Here is a 22115-nt window from a genome sequence, read left to right on the forward strand (position 1 = left end):
TGATCCGCAAAGGTCCGGAGAGACGCGAATGGAATCCGTAATGAAAATCGGAAGACGATAACATTGATTTAACGACACTCCACGAAACATCGATTTGCAAACCACGGAAACACAGATCATCCAGAACGAGAGTCATCGATGATCTCGCCGATAGAAAGATACCGAAACGAAGCAATCGATAAACTTTATCAACGTACGATTAAAAATATAAAAATAAAAAAAAAATAAATGTATTTACAAAAGTACGTAACTTGGACAGTTTCGAGTCGATTGTAATTTTTTCTTTTTGCGAAACTTTCACAAATTTTCGAAATCACCTTCGAACGATACGTGGCCGCCATCTTAAGAAGCAACAAGTGACGGAGGAAACATTGTGAAAATCCTAGAGAAATTACCAAGCACGTTTATTTCGTATTTAAGCTTTAAACGACACTCCCCGTTGCAAGCAGCATCGTAAACCGGGATTTGGAGAACGCTCGGAGTCGATTAACATTCCGTGACAGTTAATAATTCTTCGTGGGCTTATGTTCGAAGGGCGTTCAGAATTTTTAGCGGTGTTGAATACTTTCTTCGAATTCTCCCGTCTAAAGATAGATCCAAACATCGTACACGTTTCTAACAGCTGTCTACCGAAATAGAACTTCGATAACCGTAATCCGTTTTTAACCTTAATCCATTTTTGAAACGACAAAGTATGTAGAACCGGGCCATCACACGAACGAAAGAAACGTGCACACCTCTGAATACCTAAATACTCGAAGAAATGCGGTAGTAACTCAACCGGGCAAGTACCTAATTCACAGAGAAGGAATGGCACGATGCAATTTATGCAAATGTAAGCTATCAATAAGGGATGTACGCCCAGAGCCACTGAATTACCCCCACCACATCGTTTAGCGGGCGTGACGCGAAAGCGAGGGGAGTGGCCAATTAGGCTCCGCCCAGCTAAAGTATGTTTTCACGAAAACTTGCAAGAAAACATAAAGAACACTTCGAAATACTTTAACCTTTAATGCTAGAACTATTACCTAGATTCCGGTATATTATTATACCGCAATTGAAAAAAAAATAAAAGTTTATTAAATTTGTACATAAAAGAGTCAATAATTCGTATGCATCTCAGAAAAATCAATGATCGAGAAAAAAGAGAAATTCTTCGGAATAAAATGGAAAAAGTTAGTGTCTCGAGGAAAATAAAATATTATTATAGAACAATCGAAAGTTATTTGAACCGGTTGATGAATCCACTGTTGATAATAGTATAGTTTATTACACTGTTAAAAAAGATACATGAACGAATGGTACACAGGCAAAGCTCAGATTAATTAAAGCTAACCTATGGTCCACCTAACCTGAAAAATTGTTACGAATCGTGGCAACATCGAGGGCTCACCTTAATCTGGAGGATCCAAGGTTCGAACATTAAGGATACGGGATTATACCTCGAAACAAACTACGTCGGTCACGACAACGACAAAGTGGGACACGTCTTCCCAGACATTTTAGGTAAACACGGATGATATATCCACCCAAACAGGAAGAACAAGAAACGACAACGGAAAACAACCGAACACTTAGCCTGCAAAAAAGTTCAAACGGAACAAAGTTCCACGAATGAAGATCTTTCGAGTTTCGTTGTTTCGAAAACAAGGACCACTGGTCGCGAGAAATGTTCGCCAAAAAAGACGTGTGGTGGCTAATGTGTGAAATTGGGAAGAGCAGAGAAACGAAACGACTTCGTCGATCTTGGTACAGGGGACATATGGGCGAATGGAGCTAAAGTACACCGGAAAATAAGTGTCCAGGGCATTGTGCCAGTGTGTGGAGATATCTTGACAGTCGGACAAGCTCCCTTTCGGAGATCGTAAATCTGGAATTATGAATCTTCTTCCGTTGAACGAGAGAATTAACCTTGAACTACCGAGACATCGACCACGAGACCGCAAAAAAATTCAGGAAGTCGAGAATATCCAGACTGGGTACATTAAAACGACTTACTAGTATGGCACTCGAACGACAACATGGCAGAGCTGTACCTGGGTACTTCGACGTCTAGGGAACAATGGAACACAACGTGTATCGACCATCCACTTTATGATAGATAGTAGAAGAATACTTTGTCAAGAATTAGGTATCTTGATTGGTATAGTTACATTTGTTTATTTTTTGTTAAATGTGGAAGTAACTAACAGTAAGTACAGAGCTCTTTAAGTGAGGGGCTTCTTAGGTGAAGGAGCACTTTAAGTGGGGTGCCCCACAAGTGTCCTGTTTGCTCGATGTTGAGAGCAGTATATTATTTATAATAATAAATGTTTCAATCTTGAATTTAGGTCACATTCGGTACAACATATTGTGTATTCAAAAATAAAATGATACAGAAATTAAATATGAAACAGAAAAGGTATATCGATCGAGCAATTTTTTTTATGAGGTTATGTCCATCGATGGACTGGAAACTATAGTTTCATTAATTTTCTCCGGTTTAACATCGTTCAATTCTAGTATCTAAATATTCGAGTAGACTCAGAGGAATGTTGCAGAATTTATTTGGTCGATCGGTTCGTTCCAATGAATTATTTATATTCCCAAGGGCAAATATCAGCGACAAACAAAAGTATATTGAGCTTCCAAAGGTTCGATTAAATTCTTAAAATATTGCACGTTTCATCGTAAGGGTAAATAATGTAGCGAGCGAAACGGTACGTAGAAACGTATTAATCTCGATCACTGTTACATCGATGCTTGTTTATTTTTGTTTGTGTCAGAGAACCCATTCATCAATTTTTCAAAGCGCATTAATTGCGAGAATCTAGACTTTAATAACCAATCAAATGTTTCGGACGTCATAGGCATTAATAGTGGGGTGTAATTATTATTTTTACGAGCCATTCGTTTAATCGTTTCTTTGGAAAAATCCTTCAAACTTCCCGAGGAAGTGAGTACCTGTGAAAAAGTGAGAATAATATATCTATTCCTTTGATTACAGGTAAAGCAGTACCGTTCGTAGAGTTGACAGTGGCGCACGCTTCGGTTCTTACGATCCTGGCGATCAGTTTCGAACGATATTACGCGATTTGTGAACCTTTGCGAGCAGGGTAAGTAAAAAAAAAATACCCAAAATTACAAAATATTTAAAAAATACATTAAATATACAAACACTTTTATATCTCTCACTGTATCTCTGTAAGAATATCATAGATAAATCGGCGAGATTTTCCCGGTGAAAACGAGCCCAAACACGACCACATTCGGACCACTTTTCCAATCTTTCGAAAAACCATTTTTGAAAAATTTTTGATTTCGCGAAAGTAAAAATCGTCCGAACATGGTCGTGTTTGTACTCATTTTTGACGGGACGACCTCGCCGATCTGTCGACAGTATCCTTACAAAGATAAAATGATAAATACAGTGGTTCTCAGTTTCTCTCATTGACCGTAAATACCTGCCCGAACAAAATACATTTTGTGCCGCGATACAAAATGGTGTTACTCGTTACTCCAAAGAAAACTTCTCAGCCCCTGTCAAATTTTCGAACCGAATTAAATTTCGTCCCCTGTTTTTCGTGTCTCCAAAATTTCATTAATTTGCACCCGGTCTCCGGTGCAACAAGCATGACACTTTTAACCACGACAATTGACGATCGTCTAGCCACGGTGACACATCGCCAATCTTTATGTCAGTCACGACGTCGACTTATCTCTTCATTTACCAGCGGTTTCTCTACGGTGTCACCTCTACAGTCGCCGCTTTCCCGGCATTACCGTCGCCTACGATTGGTATTAGATCCGTGTTTCGCGTCAATCCCAGATGTCAGTCACGATTCCGTGGGACCCAGTTCGCGAAACGTTGCTCCTACGATCGCTCGATTTCTATTCCGTTTTTTCCAGATACGTGTGCACGAAGGCTAGAGCGACGTTTCTCTGTCTGCTGGCGTGGGTGGCAGCTGCGCTCTGCACAAGGTGAGGAAAACGCAAAAATAAACGCGTAACGGGGATGCGAGAGGGTGGGAGGGCGGGAGGGAGGGGGGTGAAAAAAAAATAAAAAAAAGCCCAAAAAAGTAACTCGAGCATCGACACACTTCGGTTCGGTGCTTTCTTTCCTTCGAGCTGACGCTTGGCTGCGCTTTTTTTCGTTCGCTTATCTCAGCCTTTCCTCGTCCACCCTCTTCGCCTGGCGCGAGGCAGCGTCATTTTTCAAGAGGACAAAAGAACTCCAATTTTTTCGAACCACGACGAATATATTAGTGACCCGCTTGTAAGATATCGCGTCGACTCGTTCGGTTCTCGACAAGCCTTGCATTTTCAATCTTTTTTTATAATTGCAACAATCACGAAGAAGGACGAAAAGCGTGATCATTTTTGTCTCATACGTTTGCACAAACATGTACAAACCGTACACGTGTCGGACGAGAGATTTTTACACCCGTTTATCACAGTATCGCGCAAAAACTATTTCTATGGTTTTTTATTGCCCTCGATCAACAATCATTGTACTTGTATTATTATTAATATTTTGTTTAGACTTTGTTTTCCCGGAAGAAGAAGCTTATCGAGGACTGAAATGAATTGTCACGATATTCTGACCACACGACTCATTTTTCAGCTACTTGTTGCTTTTTTTTTTTTTTTTTTTTGAAAGGAATTTAATTTACATTTTTGTTTTTCTGTTTGTGATCGAGATTGTTCGTGAGTTTTGTTCTCAATTGTCGCGATTCGGTATAGTTACGATCGGTTATCGATTCCGGGTCCCTAAGTGCCGCCATTTTGGAACAGATTCTTGACAACGGGTTATTGAAAATTGGTAAATTAATTTCGAAGTTCGCGTCATCGAGACGTTTACATCGTATTGTTTGGAATTACTCCACGATAACGAGTATAATTGGCCGGGGTATGTAAACAGTGATTCGAAGCATGGAATGTCGAGGTGTGAAGCTCGTGGTGAATCACGCGGCCTCACGCCGCGCAGTGGTTAAACACGTGCAATAACGTTTGTCCATTAAACATGGAGTGTTTACTCGCGTGTACAGTGCACCGCGTGAACGATGTCCGACGTTTTCAACCGATTATATATAATCGACTATTATTACATTTTTTCACCGGGGTTTGTCTCGCTCCCCCTATTTACTGGGTGCCTTCGTACAATATGGTCCTCGAATGGACAATGGACCATGCTGCAAAATGGAGCGAAGAAAAATTCTATCAACATGGATAGAAAAACGTATCTCCTAATGGTGTGTTAAATTTTTAAAAAAATTTTTCTCTGCCAGAGAAAATGGAGAAAATGTTTACGTAAATTTAATTCTCTTTAAGATTCGTTTAAAACACCCAACATCTTTACAAGTATACAACTACCAAAGTACCTGAAAAAAAAACTACAAGAGGTAACTATGAATATAATTATCCATGGAGCGACTTTGCACAAAATGAAAACAAATTTCGATACGAGAATATCGAACTTATAATTATTGAGATCAAATTATAATTCGTGAGATCTTTTCAAATCGAATGAAATTTACTTGCAACTTCGAAGCGAGTGGAAATGAATTTTTTTCGAGACTTATCTACGCGTTTGAACATATTTGAACCTGTTTGAACATGTTTGAATCTGTTTTGGACGTGTTTGAATCTATTTGGACATGTTTAGATATGTTTGGACGTGTTAGGATATGTTTTGGACCTGTTTGGACTTGTTGGGACCTGTTTGGACATGTTTGAACGCGTTCCAGTGAACCGGAGGCGGAAAAGATTCAGCCTCGCAATTTTGTCGCGAGAATTACCATCGCTTTGCCGGTGTGAAGGGTCGGGTCGTATGAGAATAGATGGAATCTCAAAGGCAAGCTGTTCCACGCGATTACAGTATGTCGCGTGGGTTTCGCAGATTTCGCACGGTGCTCGCAATCTTCCGCCATGTGTTACCATCGCGCACTGTGCACGCACGAATGATGGCTTCCCCTGCGTGGTGTTTGCGAGGTCGTAAGAATCGATACGGGCCGACGATGATAACAGAATCACGGTGACCCGCAAAACCTTAATGGCGTGTGAGACACTTTCAGGAAATTTCCAACTTCGCACCGGGGAATGGTAGAATCATATATATATATATATATATATAATATAATAAAGGGTGGTAAAAAAAAAATAGTGCAAGACTTCAAGTGGATATACGACTTCACCCAACTTCCCCGATGTTTTCTAACTTTGCACTACGCAGAACAATCAGGGAACCATGTTTCACCGGATTGAACAAATTGTCTATCAATGTACTATAATTGAATAAAAACGATAATATTAATAATTCACTAATAATACTTTCGTTGAGATATAACGTAAAACATAGAAAATTTTATTTCTCAGAAATACTAATAATCCACTAATAATACTTTCGTTAAGGTATATCGAAAAGTATAGAAAATTTTATTTCTCACAAATACTAATAATTCACTAATAATACTTTCATTAAGGTATATTGAAAAGTATAGAAAATTTTATTTCTTACAAATACTAATAATTCACTAATAATACTTTTGTTAAGGTATATTAAAAAATATCGAAAATTTTATTTCTCACAAATACCAATAATTCACTAAGAATACTTTCGTTGAGATATAACGTAAAATATAAAAAATTTTATTTCTCACAAATACTAATAATTCACTAATAATACTTTTGTTAAGGTATATTAAAAAATATAGAAAATTTTATTTCTCACAAATACTAATAATTCACTAATAATACTTTTGTTAAGGTATATTAAAAAATATAGAAAATTTTATTTCTCACAAATACTAATAATTCACTAATAATACTTTTGTTAAGGTATATTGAGAAGTATGGAAAATTTTATTTCTTACAAATCCTGTTAATACATTAATAATACTTTCGTTGAGATATATCGAAAAGTATAGAAAATTTTATTTCTCGGTATCTAAATTCTCACCACCGAGAATCACAATTTTTAAAATCGATATTACACTGTTGATCGCCCTTGATCGTCGATGAACGTTAATTACCCCGGGGCCGATTACCCGAAGAAAAATGGTCCCGTCGAAACAATACGGACGCTCTTCTGAAATTACATCAGTATTCTTCTTCCGAATAAGCCTCTCTCTCTCTCTCTGATACAGCAATCGCTTCTGGACCATTAAGTAGAAACGCCACGCGCGAGCACTTTGTGTAATTAAACGTATCGGCAAGGAACAAATGAATCCCGATCGCGCCATGCCATAAATGGCGCGCCGATGCTACCTCGGTGGCTCGGTCCGGAAAAAATGGCACAGAATGGCACTCACCGCGATCAAACCGAACACCAGAGTGTCGCATCATCGATAACAATTAGTCCCCGGATCCATCGTGACAATTCCGCCCGCTATGGCGTGATCGGGCACGATAAGACGCCACAGAGCTATTTATGCGCCAGTTCGCTGCTGGTCCCAGGAGAATCGATGTCGTTTGAAATCGATCAAACACAATGGACGTTATCGAGGACCGCTGCTGGTTCCATTTAGGATCGCAGGAAATCGATTTCCGGTCGCCCGTACAAAATGATGGTTCTCGAGTCGCTGGAAAGTCTGTAGATTTAGCCAATCAGCGACAGACTCCGTTGATCCAAGAACATGTGTTCTTTCGACATCGTACTACTTAACCTTCTCGATGATGAAATTCGAAAACTCGACTGAGAATCGTCTACGGAAATTTCGTATACGTATTTCTTGGGTACACCCCTGTCGATAAATATCGGGACACTGGGGAATTTTTCACCCAAAATTGGGCGAAAACAGGTTCGTGGAAAATTTGACTCTGATTATTTTTGTCGATGATACGACTTTTTCAATTTGACCATTTTTATATTGTTTTTTTAGGGTTCGAATTAGAGTTGTACAGGATTTTGAAAAGAAAAGAGATTTTAAGTAAATAATAATATTAATATTTACTGAGAGGGGTAAAAAGTGTCCAATTAATGTTTTAAAGTTTGATGAAAAATTGATTTTTATTACATATGAAAATTATTATACTGTGAGTGAATAATAAGTGTCCCGATACTTTTGAACTTGGCTGTACATCGGGGCCACGCCCATGGGCGTTCATCGCGCGGATTGGTTCTATGATATGGAGGGGGGTTAGATACTGTTAGTCTTGTAACTGTCCCGTTTAGAGTCTGAAGAATCTTAATGCAATTTGCATGGAAGAGAAAACTCCAACGAAGCGAATACTGTTTGCAGTAAAATTGATGCTAACTTACAGGTGGAATAAATCGTCATTTACCGGGACGATTAATGGACACGCCAATGGCAATTGGAAAACCAATTGTTCGAAATAAAATACGCAATAAATTTCACCGAGGGCCGTAAGTTACACTATACCTACTGTTCTCCCTTCGAATAAATTCTGTACTGTTTAAATGATACTCGAGTGATACTATCCCGCGTTCATTCGGCTCAGCCACAGTTTTTGAGGTTAAGTGTACCAACGGTACCTTTATTCGATCACTCTGGTACGATATGTACAGTTTCTTATAATTTTCAATTCCTTCTTTTTATTAACGAAATATCAGTTTCAAAAATAGTGGAATAAGAAATGTAGGTTTTGTTTAAAAAAGAAACAAACTTAACCTTAAAAACTTTTTAACTTTTTCGGTTGGATAAATAGTGCCCGAAATTAAAAAGAACCAAAAAAAAGGCAAGGTAACTAAAAAGCTAAAACTTACCTGGAAAATAAAGTCCACGTGTTGGGTGACGTTTGTTTTCTGCCATTTCTTATCTTCAACCCGGTAATATTTTTTATTTAACACACTTTGTGTACAGTGGTTTTACCTGTGTCTTCATACTTCGACTCCTGAAACACTGACGGTTTCACAGGGTCGTTTTATATATGTAATATATAAAAAAAAGGAGGGCTGTTGGCCACGTTGGTTCATCCATATGCAGAAAATGCAATAAGGGCTGTTCACATGTTCATAAAACGAAGTGCGTCGTTGCGCAACCACTCGCCACCGATCGAAAGCAGTCAGGAGTCAGGCTTTCAACACAGATTGGACGTATTTAAGATCGATAAACGAAACGAGTGGTCCAAAGTGTCGCCATCACCCCTCCTCGTAAGTATCGTTCAATAAGGAAAGTGAATGGCACGCGCCCAGAGCAAGAGAAACAGAGCAACAGCGAGCGAGACTCGCTTTACATCCGCTCGGTGGTCTTGATTCCAAAATTGAGTTCTTCGATAGATTGGCGAGGTTCTCCCGATGAAAACGAATCCAAACACGACCACATTCGGACGATTTCGAATTATACTCAAATAATTTTTGAAAAATTTCTTTTTACTCGTAAGTGAAAGTAACCTGAACAAGGTCGTGTTTGGACTCATTTTTATCGGGAGAACGCCCAGAATTCGTTGAACATGGTCTACAAACAATTTAAACTGTTTTTAATTTTCATTAATGAACGAAACTCAGTTTCATGTATTCTCGCCTTGTTCGATCGCTCGAATTGAATATAGATATCGGTGGGGACGTTTCCTTTGTAAAAATTGTCTCTTGAAAACGGAAATCGACGCATTTCCTTAATGGACAATAGTTCTTCCGTGCTCGTACATACTGGTTCGTTTCTCGGACACGTTATTTCCAACGTGAAATCATTTCGTCGCGACAATGTTTTCCTTCTCTGTGCCGTAAATATAAAATTACTTCTTCCTTCCGATCGATGCGTCTTCGGGAAAACAATTTAAACGTTCGATCGATCGTCCATCTTACACGGACCGTCGTCCAGATTCCTCGTGACATCGAAAAAAGACTCGATACCTTCTTTACCTTTTCCCTAGATTCTCTCTCTTCTTTATAGTGCTACCGCTGGATGTAGACAGTCTCTTAAATCTCCAAGTGACTCTTTCAAACCTTCGCGTATACTTCCTAATTTTCATTATATACATATATATATTTTTTGTTCTATTTTTAATTTTATTTTCACTTTATAAGAATCATAACCAAACTAAAGTAAAGTACACGTTGTTCTGCAACCTAGTCCAAATATTCTTCCTTATTTCAAATTATAGTAATTTTCTAGTTTTGTAAAATTTATTCAAAATTTATCCCTCTTGTTCAAAAAAAACTACACAATATATAATAAATATTTTGGTAAAATACATGTTCTGCAAATTAACCCAAATATTCTTCCTCGTTTCAAATTACATTAATTTTCAAGTTTTGTAAAATTGATTCAAAATTTGTCCCTCTTGTTAAGAAAAAACTATACAATATATAATAAATATTTTGGTAAAATACATGTTCTGCAACTTAATTCAAATATTCTTCCTCGTTTCAAATTATATTAATTTTTAAGGTTTGTAAAATTGATTCAAAATTTATCCCTCTTGTTGAAAAAAAACTATACAATATATAATAAATATTTTAGTAAAATACATGTTCTGCAACCTAGTCCAAGTATTCTTCCTCGTTTCAAATTACATTAATTTTCAAGTTTTGAACAATTTATTCAAAATTTATCCCTCCCATTGAAAAATACTACTATATACAATGTATAATAAATATTTTTGTTATACAAGTAAAATACACGTTTTGCAACTTAATCCAAATATTCTTCCTCGTTTCAAATTACATTAATTTTCAAGTTTTGTAAAATTTATTCAAAATTTACCCCTCTTGTTAAAAAAAAAACTATACAATATATAATAAATATTTTAGTAAAATACATGTTCTGCAACTTAATCCAAGTATTCTTCCTCGTTTCAAATTGCATTAATTTTCAAGTTTTGTAAAATTGATTCAAAATTTATCCCTCTTGTTAAAAAATACTATACAATGTAAAATAAATATTGTTTTGGCTCGACAAGATTGAATAACGATTTAGATTTTAAAAAATCGTTCTTCTCTCCGCAAAAGCGATCTTCCCTCGGATTTTCCCTCGAAACAACCATAAATCCAGTCAACCGGAATCGCATAATCTTCGAACTTGACAACCACCCTCCCAATGAACTACGAGACAGAATAGTGTAACCGACGTGTAAAGATTTCTCGGGAAGTGGTTCACGGGTAATATTCCTTTTACTTTACTTTTCGGATAATACAGACAGGGAGGTTCTCATTCGGGCGAAATCGAACGTGAAAAAAGGAATGCTCGCCGTGTGGACTTTACGATCCAAAAATCGAATCCTTTTGTCCAGGTCTCGACGTCCATTCGCTCGAGTCTCGAACCTATCGTCAATGGAGGTCAATCGACCTGGTGAATTTCATTTTGTGCATCGCAGAAGTCCATCCCGTGTAAAAATCTACTCGAACGTTACGAGTAAATTGTAAAATTTATTTTACATCGTTTTAATTACAATAAACAATTTTTCTTTTTTTTTATCAAGATACTCGTCTATCGTAGATAGAACGAGAAAACTTTCTAAGGTTGTTTCACCTTTTGAACTCACCTCTCGTGCCAACTTGAACTGTACACCTTATCAATTGTAAACAAAAATCAAATAATTTACATTCGTCCAGAGCAATACAAATTTTTTCTTATATTCGTTACAATCTGTATTGATCCTATTTTATTTCGTTAAACTTACACTCGATGCTTATTATTCCCTTGAGAAAGAAACATTAAATGAAATAAAATAGAATGATTAATAAAAAACAATTGATCTGTACATCCAGTCAATTCTATGCGAAAATTTCTAATTAAATAATTTACACACGTCCGGAGCAAAAATACATTTTCTCTTGCATGAATTATAATCTGCAATAATCCTATTTTATTTCGTTAATGTTACACTCGATGTTTATTATTCTCTCGATAAATGAGCATTAAATATAAGATTAATGAAACGAAATAGGATTACTAATGAAAGATTAACGTACTTTGAAAGTGTCCGTGCAGTGTGACAATTGTCGACCATTTTCACTGATGACGTTGAAATTTGAGATCAACAATAATGCATGCTTCTACCAAGAGTCGAATGTTTATCTCGAAAAACAATCGCGAGCGAGAGGGTTAAAGCGAACTCGTTAACGGGGTCAGGAAAAATTGTATCGAAAGCACCCTCTGAAATCGTAATCTCGGATATTCAACGGGACGTCGTTATTGATGGCGACAAAATACCTAATCCGGACCCGCGGAATCCGTAGATTATAGGATTAAAGGAGGGTCTTCGATCGTGGAAAAATTCTGTTATCCTTGCCCCGTGGAAAATTCCTCCCACGAATGGAACTCTGATCTTTTAACGAGAGAAGAATCTGGAAAGCTCATTTTGCCCCTTTCTTTCTGTGCAAAAAGATTTCACGCGATCCGAGGGGAATATTTAAAATGAAAAAAGTAGCGAACGGTCCTTTCCACCAGCGAGATAAACCGAAGATTAATGTAAAATTAACCGAGAAACAATCTAATATATTTCACGTGTACAATGAATAAATTATACTTTGTGAAATCATTTTTAGTAGAACAGATGGAGAAAAAGTTTATATAAGAACGATGTAATATAGTTTACGTGTACAATGAATAAATTATACTTTATGAAATCTTTTTTAGTAAAATAGATGGAGAAAAAGTTTATATAAGAACGATGTAATATAGTTTACGTGTACAATGAATAAATTATATTTTATAAAATCTTTTTTAGTAAAACAGATGGAGAAAAATTTTATATAAGAACAATGTAATATAGTTCACGTGTACAATGAATAAATTATACTTAATGAAATCTTTTTTAGCAAAGAAAGATGTAGAAAAAGTTTATACAAGTTTCTAAGGAAAAACTTATAATACAAAAGGTAATCATCGTTAACCATGAAGCAATGCTCAAAATATTGTATAATCAAGTGTTAACAGAGATATGTAAATCCAGAGATTTGAAATTCTTTTCCATTGGAATATATTTCCACAATTTTTCTCGATAATAATACTTTTCTCTCCAAGTCGGTAAATAAGGACCGTGATTCTCTTATCGTCGATTATAAACATATTTCGTGGAGCAGGCGGCAACAAGTAACAGTGAAATTTATTCGCTTGTGAATGTGTGACCGGGTCATCTGTTCTTTTCAGGTCGTGAAGGAAAAACGTTCAAATATTTAACGAGAAAAATTCTCTCGGAAAGCTTCTCCGGTAATCTTTTTGAGTTTCCTCCGCGTTATAAGCAAAATAATTTCTGGTACGCGAAAGGACGAGAAATTCGAGATTTCTCGCGAGGGAAACGAAAATAAATAAAGCGTTGAAAATAATGAAAACCGTGTTTCCACGGTGCTTTGTGCAAAACGATCGAAATAATTATTAATAACCCCTTTCAAAAATACGGCGCATCCGCGGTCTCTTGAATTTCAAAGCAGCATCTTCGTGTTCCCCGGGCCCTTAACCCGTTACCATAATATATTCTCGTTACCCACCGTTGGAACGGGAGTTCGAAAGGGATCTTGAAACCTAAGAGGGCCTCTCTGCACCAACCCCCGCTTAAAGGCTTCGTTCGAAAAAGGAAACGAGCGAACACTTTTGTTTTTCCCGTCTACGTTATCCGAGAGATGGAGATCTCTCTGGTTGGCCGTTCGTCTGATTAACTGCTTGAATTTCTTTGGAAGTTTATTCGGCGGTAAAGGTGCGAGAAAGTTGGTGGCCAAGGTCCACGGAACTTCGTTCCGACGATAGCGAATTACATGATTCAAGAGCCTCGAGCACTCTCCGCGGAGGAGTTTTTCGCCGCGCCATAAAGGTATAAAATGCGATTGCCCCGGCAACGTGATAGCCAAACGGTGGAAAGTTTTATTTTGATCTAAAACTTTCGGGGATAAAGATCTATCGTTCGAGTGCTCGAAGAGAGCCGTAACTGTAGCGAATGTAGCGAAATTGTTAGAAACCATCGTGCACGAATACCTTCGTGGAAGGTATCGTTCAAGTAAGTTCGAAATCGTTCGAGAAATGAAAGGATAAAATCGATCGACGATATGGTGGTTATTGTCACTCGCGATATTACGGAACGATAAAAACTCGAAAGGTGGAAAAATTACGGGGACCGAAACGGAAGGAAAAATTCGAGAAAGTTACTCGACGGTTGCTCCGGCGGGAGAAATTCGAACGCGGTGATGAGGTGCGTGACGTCATGCGCGAATCGTGTGCGCGGCGCGTCGAACGTTGTTTCGGAAGATCGCGAACTATTGAAATGTAAATTCGCGGGAAAGAAATACGCGGTTGGAAACAGTTTGAATACAAATTTCGGGAATCTCCCTCGAAAGTAACGGTTGTGCATAAACGTGAATGCTTTAGGACTTACGCGACTCGTTCCACGCGCATAACCTAACCATTCTACGCACGAGGCAAAAAATCTCGTATACTTGTCTCCATCCCGGTAACAGTAGTTTTTTATTATACAGAGAGGGGAGGTCGAATCGATCACCTTAAATACCTCAGGTATTTTTACAAATATGAAGGAATTTCGTTGATAAAAATTGTACGTAATCGTTTTTCTACAGTTGGTAAACTTTCGGGGAATTCGTGGTTACCTCGATTATTGGTCATTCCTTCATACAAATATGAAGGAATTTCGTTGATAAAAATTGTACGTAATCGTTTTTCTACAGTTGGTAAACTTTCGGAGAATTCGCGGTCACCTCGATTATAGTATACATACGGTCCTCGTTAATTGTAATTTATGATCAATTATAGTCATTCCTTCACATAAATATGAAGGAATTTCGTTGATAAAAATTGTACGTATTCGTTTTTCTACAGTTGGTAAACTTTCGGAGAATTCGCGGTCACCTCGATTATAGTAAACATACGGTCCTCGTTAATTGTAATTTATGGTCATTTATACTTATTCCTTCGCATAAATATGAAGGAATTTCGTTGATAAAAATTGTACGTATTCGTTTTTCTACCGTTGGTAAACTTTCGGAGAATTCGCGGTTACCTCGATTATAGTATACATACGGTCCTCGTTAATTGTAATTTATGGTAATTTTAGGCTCAGAGGAACTTTTATGCACAAATTTTTGTTTATTTCTGGAAGCCAGGAATTATTTTCGGAAAAATTCTAACGAAATTACCATCCGCTCGATGTATAGAAAACTGAGCGAAGATCAGGTTGAAAGTTGGCAATTGAGGCAAACTCGAGCCAACAGGAAGTCGAAATTTATCGAAACCGGAAGAACTGTTGCTTCGCAAGAAAGTGAGCTCTGCTCCCGGAAGCTGAACAAGTAACGGAATTCCTGTTTACTAAGCACGAAAGGAAGATAAATGTCCAACGTCGCATAACTTAAAGGTGAGCCCTCACGATGGAATTTCGAACGTTCGCGGACGATCCTGCGGCACAATACCATTGATGGATCACTGCCCTGGGCTCACATCGTCCGATCTACGAGGCAATTTTGCAACCAGCGTTGACAGAATGACGTGGAGTTCCCTGCAAGTGCGAATCGCTTCTTTCTTAAAATAACTTACTCGGTCCCGATAACAGTGTGTGCACAAGCCCTCATAAATTATTCCTTCTTCCTGACCGGTCCCTTGAATCAGAATTTTTTCCCTGCAACTTTGTACAAACAGTCATCAATTTCTCTGTCAGATATTTAATGGAGTCAGATATTTCAAATAGGGAATATGGTAAGGACAGTATATCTTTTTTTTTTATTACAGAGTACAGAGTAATTCATCATCTAACGTTCTTTAATATTTTTTTGTCACGTTTTGTGTATTAAATATTAAAGAAAATTTCACCCCCCGTGCGAGTGATATTTGTTCCGCCATATCGACCAAGAACCATTGGTTCGCGAGTACGTTTCAAAGTGAAACCTCGATACTTGTTCACGAATCCCTTCCACGCTGATTTAAAATAGGGAATGCAGTAAGGACAATATTTCTATTTTTTTTTTATTACAGAGTACAGATTAATTCATCATCTAACGTTCTTTAATATTTTTTTGTTACGTTTTGTATATTAAATATTAAAGAAAATTTCACCCCCCGTGCGAGTGATATTTGTTCCGCCATATCGACAAAGAACCATTGGTTCGCGAGTACATTTCGCGGTGAAACCTCGATACTTGTTCACGAATCCCCTACACGCTGACAACCGAAAGGAATGGTCGCTTAGCAACGAGCGACGTGGAAGATACGAGGAACAATAGTTCGCAAAGGTAAATGTCTCTTGTGATCGAAAATACCCGTTATATTGATAGTGTTTGCCCGAAAATCTTTCTACAGAGACCAAGCTGATAATGTACACCACCGGGAATCCTTCCGTTCTTCCCGAATAGAGGAAGTCTTCGACCCTTGACAATTAACGAAAATTGCGACGCGTCGGGCTTCGATGGGAAATCAATACCACGGTATCATTTTTCGCGCGATATTTGGACCCTGGCCAAGCCGAAGAAGAAAGCAACAGGATATTCTGTTTCGCTGCGTGGGAGATCCACCGTCTGTTGGCTCAACGTCCTCGACTTTTCTAAATCGAACTCGAAGGAACTTCGAAACTACTCCACCACGTGAAAAGGGATCCCGATGATCAAGACGAATTACCACAGTTTTTCGTTGGGTAACCGAGAATACGTCCTCCGTCCTCCATCTTCAACGTGAAATAGATTCGAAGATTGCAATCCCTAACTCGAAAACTATTAACTTCGAAACAGATGTACCCCGATACTTTCATTCTTACAACTACATTTCCCGTTGTTTCCCTCTAAAAGTACAGCATCTCAGGTTGGAAAAAGTTCTGGAGAAAATTGCAAAAGTTTGTAGTTTAACAGCATCCAAGACATGTCTCTTGAGACCTCCAGGGTTCTCCCATTTCTATCCGAACCTTGTAGCCACACATACTCGGTACGTGGCACCTGTGAGCTTCCTGGCGAAGAAGTTATCGGCGTTATCTCTTTAGCGTCGCACGGTATCCCTAACAACATGCTGTGTGGTGGGGAGGGACCAATCAGTGGTCCCCCACGTGCCTATTTCCCCCTCCAGTCGTCCCTAGGTAGAGACCCCGTCACGGGCCTGTTCCCCTTCCAATTGTTCCTTTCCCCACGCGACATACCTCTGGCGATGCTACAGTCATCTACGTGACCGATCGAGCATCAGAGCAATGCCTAACGAACTCTTCGAAACTGAGTTCAGTAACAAATAAAAGTGGATAACTTCTTTTTCACCATATGCCTCTACTATTGGTCACTCCATTCGCCCAAGTTCACCAACGATCACCTCATGAGCCACAGTAGGGATTTAGATCGAGCATTAGAGCAATGCCTAAGGAACTCTTCGAAACTGAGTTCAGTAACAAATAAAAGTGGATAACTTCTTTTTCGCCATATGCCTCTACTATTGGTCACTCCATTCGCCCAAGTTCGCCATGTGCCACAATAGGGATTTCTTAGCGAAGGCAAGTGGGTGGGGAAGAGTCGCACTTGGTGCGAAACATCGCCACGTTCAGACCCCACAGTCGTCCAGTCACCTGAAACACCTTTGCATCCACCATTTGCCAGAGAACAAATAAATCGATCCACGCATCTACCTCGAACAATCCTTCCTCGTGTCTTGGGGCAAACCAAGTGCCCCAACTCCCGGCGGCAATGCGTCGTTGCAATACAATCATCCAGCTTGAGCGAGGAGTCCCGGTTTGGTTGAGGGGCTGAGACACCGCTTATCACATTAATCATAAGGCACCTAGCGTTTTCATTTCGATCAACTCGCAAAGTCCGTCCCGCTTGCAACGAACACGTCTACCCACGAGACGGTGATGCGGATCGTCCAACATTCATTTTCACTGATTGCAGTCCCATAATCTGGGTCTCACAGTACCGTGAGATGCGCGTGAAGGAGACCAGGAGCGATCAGGACGCGAGGAACTTTGTCCCGGTCTGTCTGACAATGGCCGACAACACCGCCACGGTGGTCTTCTTCCTGCTACTCGTCCTCTTGTTCTACATCGTGCCGTTGCTGATCCTCCTGATCCTCTACGCGTTCATCATCAGGCACCTGATGCCCGATCCCTCGGCCAGCAATACCAGCGACACCTACCACGCCAGGGCGAAGAAGCACGTGATCACGATGCTGATGTCGGTGGTCGTCAGTTTCTTCGTTTGCCTGTCGCCCTACAGGATCCTCATTTTCTACATAATCGTCGCCCCGGCCGAGCAGATCGTTGCCATCGATCGCGACACGTTCTTCGCTCTGCTCAACTTCAGCCGGATCATGTTCTATCTTCACAGCGCGCTCGATCCGATACTGTACAACCTGATGAGCAGCAAGTTCAGAAAGGGATTCCTGGGATTGTGTCGTCTGACGGGGTGCAGAACTGGTAGCTCGAAGAGTACCGGTACCAGGAGAACGGACACCACCGAGCAGGAAGAGAACTTCGTCTGACGTCTGTTGAAAGCAGGGAGCCATTACCGGGTAACAGATACCGTCTGAACCCAAGGAGACCTGTAAGTGACACTTGCGTCGGTCGCTGAATAAGCAACTAATCGGATAACGAGGGCACACAGTGTCAAAAACAATTGATCTCTGACCACTCCAAGAACGGAGATCATGGATATTACCGATGACGTATTGCCTTTGACCAACACCGATTTTTGTGTAACGCGATTCGTTAAATTTTAAGCGAACGAAACATCACACCACCGTCGATAAGTTCAACTTTATCGCCTTAACTGTTTTTCGAGGGTATACACCCGGAAATTATAGTACTTTGTTACGCCATAATTGTATACGACAGTGTTTCTCAACTGAGGTGAAAAAGTATATAGTGGAGTAAAATAATGTGCCTCCCATAGTATACTTATTAGAAAGATTCCTAGTTAGAAATATTGGATTCGCTGAAATCCTTTACGCTTTAAACGGTTTACAGTTTAAATGGTCAAGTTTGAGAAACACTGGTATACAATACGAATTGAAAGTTCGTATATACCTAACGTGTGAGATAACCTCAATAGAAAAGTTAGAGAACTTGGCTCAAAATCTGACGTGGGACAACTGTTCAAACTACAAAAATTCTCGTTACGTAGTTCAGCCAAACTTATTAACAATAGTGTACTTTGCACATATATATATATATATATATATATATATATATATATATATATATATATATATATATATATATATTAACAGTTTATAATAATGAAGTTGCAGAGTCACATCTTCTTCGCTAACTATAAACAAAAATCCGTCCAATGCGACGCTTTGCGTTAAAAGTATTACGTCCTGTACGAATTGATAAGGTAGAAATTGTACCAGTTGAAACAAAATCCATCGGTCTCTTAGGGTCGCTGTGCCGTTTACCGATCCTCCTACGCCATCTCTGATCGTTTAATGGAAACTTGCAAGTACACGCCCTCTGACCATCGGACAGAAAACTAATATGGTACATCGCAATAGTAGATACCATTACTGATGCGATTCACGGCGAGAGAAACGACTTTGAGCAGCCAATTGATTTTGTACCGACTGCAATCGTCAAAATGAGTATTTTGTTCTATTTGTAAGATGTATTTTATAAGTGAAATTTTCATTCAACGAGGAACGCGCCTTTCACGACCAATTCCAAAGACAAAGGCCACAAAGGAATCGAAAAGTTTGAGGATGGGCCCAAACCCGAGAGAAAATTTTCGAACCACGATAGTATTTCAAGTTACTATACGATAACGAAGTCGTTAAGTATTCGATGCACGTGTAGATGCACCGAAATACTCTGAATTGTAGTTGACACTGATTAACAGTCACCCATCAATCAGTGATAAACGATGATCTCACACTGTAGTATTATAGACGGTTACGTATGATAATTTAATTCGACAGTCGGTGAGTTCTACATCCGATGGGAACGTAGCTTGCTGTAATCCTCGCGAGGTATAAAGGTATTTCTCGTTATTTGTTATCGGCCGATGGTAACTTTTGACAAGCTTTTAAAAATACCGATGCTATTTGAGCAAATACCGATGTAATAGACTCCAATGCTATTTTGTGAACAGATGCTACTGTATTAAGGACAACAGAGGTGTATTAGTCGATTGAGCGAGAATAAGATTTTAAATGCGCATGCGTAAACTGACGGGTGCGAGTAGCACCGAGTCCCATCCCCCACCACTTCCCTAGACGCTGGAACATCCTACTCCTGCGGTTGCTTCCCAACCAATCACCTCTCACAGTGAGGTCAATTGGTCCATAATCGTGGTCAGCCAATTGCTCGTAAGCAGAACCGACACTCTTGCTCGCGAGGACATCAGTCACTCGTCCCCAGGTCTAAAACAGATCCCTGAGATCTCGCTCTTGCTCGATCGAACTACATCGAACCTCTGCTCACCTAGAACCACATCTATGAATAAAGTTTCTTTGCTTCTCAAGGGTCTAGAATCACTCGTATCACCTTTAACATCCTTGAGACATAGACATTTTAGAACTGGGTAGTATCGAAACCAAATTCAGACCTACGAGTCATGTATTGCCTCAAGGTGGTCCACTTGGTCCTCGCCAAGTGCACTCGGTCATTTGTAGCCAAAAAAAAATTTGGGGAAAATTTTTCTTCCAGAAATCGCTCAGTCGGCCCTAAATGTTTGTTCACAGCCCCATTCTACTGACCATCAGCTACGAGATGGAGGAGACACCCAACGGTACGTACATTCCCACCTGCAACACGGAGGCAAGCACCGACTGGATGATCGCTTTCTTCTGTACAACGATAATCGTCTTCTTCGCAATACCGTTGCTGATCCTGGTCGTGTTGTACACGGTGATAGCCCGCCACCTGATGGCGAACCCGACGATAAGCCGTGGATCCTCGAACAACATGCTCAAGTATCGCAAGCAGGTGATGCTGATGCTGGGAACGGTCGTTCTCTGTTTCTTCTTGTGCCTGCTGCCCTTCAAAGCGCTCACCCTTTGGATCCTGGTGGTCCCCCGTGAGATGATAATCGACTTCGGCGTAGAGAGATTCTACACCCTCCTCTACTTCTGTCGCGTGATGCTTTACCTAAACTCCGCAATCAATCCCATTTTGTACAACCTGATGTCCACCAAATTCAGAGAGGGATTCCTCAGGCTGTGCGGCCTGGGGCCCAACCGTAGGAAAAAGAAGAAAACGTCGGACCGCACCGGTACGTACAACACCGGATCCACCAACTGCAGCAGCAACCACTCGGACTTCTGGAGGCGGCACAGCAGCAACAAGAGCGCCGGCGCGAAGGTACCGTGCAACAACGCGACCACGGAGAAACAGATTAAGCTGCCGCTTCAGACGGCCGTGGTTGCCGGATGTATCGTTAGGAAGAAACAGGAGAGTTACGTGTGAAAGGGCAAACGACTAACCCCAGACTGACTGTGATCACGATTCATTCCATAGTACCGTAACAATATCGGTGTTGTTCTTTGCGGAATGTTTGCTCGAGAATAATTTACCGATCCAAGAGAGACACGAACCAACGCCATTGAAATCGGAGACAAGTCGGATCAAGATGGACCAGCACCTCGAGTTCACTGTGGAAGTCACTCCTATTGGGTCATTCGGCCATTTTGTCCCTCTGTCTCCAGATTTACAATTGCGTTATCACGTGACCTTCCATCGATCTTTCTTAACAACGATCATAACCTACAATCGGGATAGAGCGCTCAGAATCATTAAATATCACCGCGGGTATCGTCTGGACAAAGTCACTAGATATACTAGAGTGTATCGTAACGCGTGGAGCCTACTTCAATGGATCGGGTGACACGAAAACAACGAATACGTGTGTCCCGCTTGATTTTGTTCCCAAGTTACACACAGTTTTGTAATTCGGGTAAATTTAAATCGCGAACTTGGTCGATGTGACCGGTTCTACTAGACTGTTCGTATAGAACGCTCGAATAAGTCCTTGATATCTCTCTTGTTGATTAAAATGTTCTGTAATATCGAAGAACTCGAGTTCGAAAACTAATCTAGTCGGTATTAGTGACAAAGCGAGGGTGAAGTTCCAAATGCGCGTGCGCAGACCAAGGGAACGTGCTTCTTCCGCTTCCTGTTCTGTGTATGTGTTGAGCCCTCGAAGAAATAAGATGTCTTTCCCCTGGTGAAAGTTTCTCTTCCCTCTATGAGACCTCATTCTCGCTTGGTCGAGCTGTGCAAACGTAATATAATGTATAAAACGCATGAACGTTTCGACTGTAATTTTTGGATCGCTT

The 22115-nt window shown here is 39.8% G+C and overlaps 1 protein-coding gene and 1 long non-coding RNA gene across 6 annotated transcripts in view; both read left to right on the top strand.

Annotated features, from left to right (window-relative positions):
- Positions 1-21528, top strand: part of Ethr (ecdysis triggering hormone receptor) — a 72036-nt gene extending 50508 nt beyond the window's left edge. For 3 of the 5 annotated variants that reach the window (XM_076313525.1, XM_076313526.1, XM_076313527.1), the window contains 3 exons: positions 2987-3095; positions 3889-3960; positions 20523-21494. In XM_076313525.1, the coding sequence (XP_076169640.1) occupies positions 2987-3095; positions 3889-3960; positions 20523-21246 (905 nt within the window). In that variant the 3' untranslated portion in view covers positions 21247-21494. Of the gene's footprint in view, positions 1-2986; positions 3096-3888; positions 3961-17734; positions 18963-20522 lie in introns of those variants that run through there. The other 2 variants (XM_076313530.1, XM_076313528.1) reach the window with 2 other exon arrangements.
- LOC143147856 (uncharacterized) lies at positions 4736-5381 on the top strand. Its single transcript, XR_012992363.1, has 2 exons — positions 4736-5231; positions 5311-5381. It is a non-coding gene; the product is annotated as an uncharacterized LOC143147856 (long non-coding RNA).
- Positions 21529-22115: the final 587 nt, after the last annotated feature.

This window comes from Ptiloglossa arizonensis, chromosome 6 (genome assembly GCF_051014685.1).
Source record: "Ptiloglossa arizonensis isolate GNS036 chromosome 6, iyPtiAriz1_principal, whole genome shotgun sequence".
Taxonomy (NCBI): domain Eukaryota; kingdom Metazoa; phylum Arthropoda; class Insecta; order Hymenoptera; family Colletidae; genus Ptiloglossa; species Ptiloglossa arizonensis.